General features: G+C 46.5%; 1 protein-coding gene across 1 annotated transcript in view; it reads left to right on the top strand.

Annotated features, from left to right (window-relative positions):
• Positions 1-4,105, top strand: part of LOC107106876 (zinc finger protein 208-like) — a gene marked incomplete at its 3' end in the record, with an annotated part of 164,047 nt that extends 159,942 nt beyond the window's left edge. Inside the window, exons 5-6 of the mRNA XM_015407092.1 lie at positions 3,450-3,549; positions 3,636-4,105. Of these exons, the coding sequence (XP_015262578.1) occupies positions 3,450-3,549; positions 3,636-4,105 (570 nt within the window). The remainder of the gene's footprint in view (positions 1-3,449; positions 3,550-3,635) is intronic.
• Positions 4,106-5,679: the final 1,574 nt, after the last annotated feature.

Below are 5,679 nucleotides of genomic sequence, written 5' to 3'. Positions count from 1 at the left end.
GCCCCTCCCTTTCCTCCACCAAGTTCTGCATCCTGCCCCCTCCCCGACTGCCCCCTCCCAATGTGCCTTCTCTGCCTGGCTTGAACTCTGAGGAGGGAATCTGCTTGTTCTTTCAGGGTCCCTTTTCCTTCGAGGAGGTGGCCGTGTATTTCACCGAGGCAGAGTGGGCCCTGCTGGATCCGGGACAAAGAGCTCTCTACAGGGAAGTCATGCTGGAGAACTACGGGAATGTGGCCTTTCTGGGTAAGGGTCTTTCGTAGGTGCCAAAGTTGTGAATTGTTGCCATTGGGATGAGGCACGAATCAAAACATTTGAACACAAATACATCGTTTTCAGGCCTCCCCCACTACTTGTCTCCTGTTGGGGGTCTCGAGGAGTTCGAATGGGAGTGAAAGTGATGTTCAACATGGTCTGGGAGAGGGACCCAAGACGCCTGGCTGATCCAGGGGCAACTGAGGCCAGTGTTGTGGCCAGGGCTCTTTTTGTAGCAGGAACTCCTTTGCATATTAGGCGACACACCCCTAATGTAGCCAATCCTCCAAGAGCTTACAGAGCTCTTCTTACAGGGGCTACTGTAAGCTCTTTGAGGATTGTCTACATCAGGGGTGTGTCGCCTCATATGCAAAGGAGTTCCTTTGGTGTAGCCAGTTTGGTGCAGTGGTTAAGTGCGCAGACTCTAATCTGGGAGAACCAGGTTTGATTCCTCCACTCCTCCACTTGCACCTGGCTGGATGACCTTGGGCAAGCCGTAGCTCTAATAAGAGCTGTTCTTGAAAAAGAGCAGTTTCTGTGAAGAGCTCTCTCAGCCCCACCTTCCTCACAGGGTGTCTGTTGTGGGGAGGGGGAAGGGAAAGGAGTTTGTGAGCCACTCTGAGACTCCCTTGGGTAGTGAAGGGCGGGGTATAAATCCAATCTCCTCCTCCTCCTCCTCTTCTTCTTCTTCTTCTTCTCCCCCCCCCCCACAGCGCTGGTTCTGTCCCTTTGTCAGCTGCCGCTCCATATGCCTGCTCTCACCATCCCCCCTCACGGTCACCATTTAAAATACCATGAAGCCAGTTGGCACAGCACTGGCAGCGGTGGCCATTCAATTCCACCCCTCCCACCCCCCAGGTAGTGGTTTCTCTAATCCTCGCTGAGCTGCGGTCAGAGGAGCCGGGACGGAAAAAACACCACACCTCCTCTTCCTCTGCCTTCACTTCCATTCCCCCCACACTATTTTAACTTGGCCTCTTAGCCCCACCCTCTCCCTATTTCCATTCTATTTCTTGGCTGCTTCAAGCACACACACCTAACCCCACCAATGCTCCCTCTAAGCTGTGGAGTCTTGTGAGCAAAAATCCTACTCTGTGAGCTAGCTGGCGTTAAAGTTGTGAGCGAGCGATTTGGTGATGGCGTAAATTAGAAGAAGAAGAAGAGAAGAGATTGGATTTATACCCTGCCCTTCACTACCCAAAGGTGTCTCAGAGCGGCTTACAAACTCCTTTCCCTTCCCCTCCCCACAACAGACACCCTGTGAGGTAGGCGGGGCTGAGAGAGCTCTGACAGAAACTGCTCTTTTTCAAGAACAGCTCTTATCAGAACTACGGCTTGCCCAAGGTCATCCAGCCAGGTTCAAGTGGAGGAGTGGGGAATCAAACCTGGTTCTCCCAGATTAGAGTCCACACACTTAACCACTACACCAAACTGGCTCTCTCTAAATTAGTTTGCTCTGGAACCATCCTTCCTGAGCGAAGGCAAAAAGGTGTGAGCCGGAGGCTAAAAAACTGTGAACCAGCTCATGCTAACTCAGCTTAGAGGGAACACTGCTCCCCACGTGTGCCTGCTTGCCCCCCCAAGCAGTGTTCCCTCTAAGCTGAGTTAGTGTGAGCTAGCTCACAGTTTTTTAGCCTCCGGCTCACACATTTTTGTCTTAGCTCCGGCAGGAGGGCTCCAGAGCAAACTAATTTATGCAGTAGCCAAATCGCTCGCTCACAACTTTAATGCCAGTAGCTCACAAAGTAGAATCTTTGCTCACAAGACTCCACAGTTTAGAGGGAGCATTGCCCCCAAGCAGCCTCCTGCCCTCCCTCCCTCACACCAGTTGCTTGCGGGCCGAGTAAAAGCCCTAGGTAAGCTGGTTCTGGCCTCCAGGCCTTATGTTTGACAAGCCTGGCTTAGAGTGTGGATGGAATTTCAAGTGCAAGTCAGACCTCCTTGTGTGGGTGCTAATGGGATCTCTCTCTTTATTCCAACAGGGAATGATCAGAGGAATGAGGAGGATGAGGAACTGCATCATCTATTGCCAGATGAAGTCAAGAATGAAGACTTGGGAGGAAACTTCAGGAATCAAGGCAGACCCAAGAGGCAGAAAGGCAGCCATAGAGTCGAGAAGAGGAATCAACCCATTCCTTGCCAAGAGTGGGATTTCCGTGAATTAATTCACATGGTGGAGGAAATGAACAAGTGCTTGGAGTGTGGAATGAATTTCTCAGATCAAACCCAATATAATATCCATTTGCAAAGGCACAGTGGGAAGAAGACCATTCAATGCCTGGAGTGTGGAAAGAGCTTCCTTTGCAGAGCAGAGCTCCTTAAACATCAACAGAGACACGCAGGAGAGAAACATAGCTGCCGTGGTGAAACCTTCTCACAGAAATCAGATTTTTTTAAACACCAAAACATTCATTTAGGAGAGAAGCCATTTATCTTTTCAGAGAGTGGAATAACATCCTCTGATGGACGACAGGGAAATCTGCATTTCCTAAGGAACGTTATATCGAAGGCATGTAAATGCTTTCATTGTGGAAGGTACTTTAAATACAGGTCACAGCTCCTTGTGCACCAAAGAATACACACAGGGGAGAAACCTTTTGAATGCACAGAGTGTGGAAAGAGATTCAGTGGAGCTGGCAGTCTTCAACAACATCAACGAATACACAGAGGTGAGAAACCTTTTGAGTGCTCAGAGTGTGGAAAGAGATTCAGTCAGAACGGAAAACTTCAACTGCATCAAAGAACTCACACAGGGGAGAAACCTTTTGAGTGCTCAGAGTGTGGAAAGAGATTCACTGACAAATGTAGCCTCCGAAAGCACCTACAAGTCCACACAGGGGAAAAACCTTTTGAGTGCTCAGAGTGTGGAAAGACATTTAGTCTGAGTGGCAATCTCCTACTTCATCAAAGAATCCACACAGGGGAGAAACCTTTTGAATGCGCAGAGTGTGGAAAGCGATTTTGTTACAGTAGCAATTTTCGACGGCATCTAAGAACCCACACAAAAGAGAAACCTTTTGAATGCTCAGAGTGTGGAAAGGGATTTGGACAGAGTGGTGATCTCCTACTTCATCGAAGAACCCATACAGGGGAGAAACCATTTGAATGCTCAAAGTGTGGAAAGAAATTCAATCAGAGCAGTCACCTTCAAGAACATCAAAGAATCCATACAGGGGCAAAACCTTTTGAATGCTCAGAGTGTGGAAGGAAATTCGGTAAGAGTAACAACCTTTTACAGCATCAAAGAACTCACACAGGGGAGAAACCTTTTGAATGCTCAGAATGTGGAAAGAGATTCAGTAAAAGTAGCAGTCTCATACTACATCAAAGAACCCACACAGGGGAGAAACCTTTTGAATGCTCAGAATGTGGAAAGAGATTCAGTAAAAGTAGCAGTCTCATACTACATCAAAGAACCCACACAGGGGAGAAACCTTTTGAATGCTCAGAATGTGGAAAGAGATTCAGTAAAAGTAGCAGTCTCATACTACATCAAAGAACCCACACAGGGGAGAAACCTTTTGAATGCTCAGAATGTGGAAAGAGATTCAGTAAAAGTAGCAGTCTCATACTACATCAAAGAACCCACACAGGGGAGAAACCTTTTGAATGCTCAGAATGTGGAAAGAGATTCAGTAAAAGTAGCAGTCTCATACTACATCAAAGAACCCACACAGGGGAGAAACCTTTTGAATGCTCAGAATGTGGAAAGAGATTCAGTAAAAGTAGCAGTCTCATACTACATCAAAGAACCCACACAGGGGAGAAACCTTTTGAATGCTCAGAATGTGGAAAGAGATTCAGTAAAAGTAGCAGTCTCATACTACATCAAAGAACCCACACAGGGGAGAAACCTTTTGAATGCTCAGAGTGTGGAAAGAAATTCAGTCATCTTCGCAGTCTTCAACAACATCAAAGAACCCACACGGGAGAAATGTATTGAACGTTCATAGTGTGCAAAGAGATTCCGTCTGCATCATCAAGGAACCCACAGACGTGAGAAACCTTTTGAATGTTCAGAGTGTAGCAAGAGCTTCAGTCAGAGTGGCTATCTGCAACAACATCTAAGAACCTACACAGGGGAGAAACCTTTTGAATGCTTCGAGTGCCAAAAGAAATTCAGTCAAAACTGTGACTTTCAAAGTCACCTAAGAACCCAAAACAACAAGAAACCTTTTGAATGCTAAGAATGTGGGAAGAAATACAAAGTTGTGACCTTCAAAAGCATCTATGAACCACACAGGGGAGAAACCTTTTGAATGCTCAGAGTATGGAAAGAGATTCAGTCAGTGTAATAATCCTCTACCTCATCAAAGAACCCACACAGAGGAGAAACTGTTTGAGTGCTCAGAGTGTGGAAAGAGATTCAGTCAGAGTGCCAATTTTCAACTGCATCAAAAAATCCACACAGGGAGAAACCTTTTGAATGCTCTGGAAACACCTCCAACTGGAGCATCACTTTTCAGCAGCATCTAAGAATGTATTAGTTCGATTTGATATACCGCCCTAACCCCCGTGGGGGTCTCTGGGCGGTTTACATGTGGGGTGCTAGTCACATTGAACCCTAACTAAGGCCACATTGATTCTATGGGTGGGGCAGCCTCCCGGCACCCAGGGGGAGGCTGTCTCTTCGGCTCGGCTGTTCTTTTTTTTTTTTCGGTTCCATTCCCGGCAGCTAGCTGTTCTTTTCCTGGCGCTTAGGCAGTCAGGCGGTCTGATACACAGGTGACGTCCTCCTCCGGTCTGGCTGCGTCCATTAACTGGTGTGATCCTCAAAAGCATCTATGAACTCACACAGGGGAGAATCCTTTAGAATGCTCACAGTGTGGGAAAATAATCAGTTAACCTGGCCATCTTCAACAGCATCAAAGAACCCACACAAACAGAAACCCTGTAACTGCTTAGTTTGTGAAAAGAGCTTATCTCTTATTTCACATGTAAAAGACAACCACAGACCATAGAAAGGGTCAAAACCATATAAACTATTGTAAAGTGCTCATATTGGCAGGAAATCCTTACCCTAACCTGGAAGAAATGATAGAAATATTCAAACTTAGGGCAGAACTCAAATACATCTGACAGGGAAGAAAGAAAGAATGTGTTCTGAGGGTGGAAGGAGATTCAAGACCAGACCATATCTCTTTAATAATTGAGGAATCCACACAGTGGAGGAACCTAATAAATACTCACTGTGTAGCAAGAGGTTGAAGCAGAGATCCAGCCTTCCAGTTTCTCAGATAATCCACACAAGGGTGAACCTTTCCTCTAGTAGGTTCTGATGTGGTTCTTCTTTGAATGCCCAGATGTTGAAGGCTCAGAAATGCTCCGAAAATAGTTATATGAAGAAGGGCCTTTTTAGTGGAATTGAAAGGACTGAGGAAATACTGACTAGGAACCTCGAAATTTTGTCTAACTACTACCTTAAAT

This window comes from Gekko japonicus, unplaced genomic scaffold (assembly GCF_001447785.1).
Source record: "Gekko japonicus isolate JY-2015 unplaced genomic scaffold, Gekko_japonicus_V1.1 scaffold2714, whole genome shotgun sequence".
Classification (NCBI taxonomy): domain Eukaryota; kingdom Metazoa; phylum Chordata; class Lepidosauria; order Squamata; family Gekkonidae; genus Gekko; species Gekko japonicus.
This window is presented reverse-complemented; position numbering and strand designations above follow the sequence as displayed.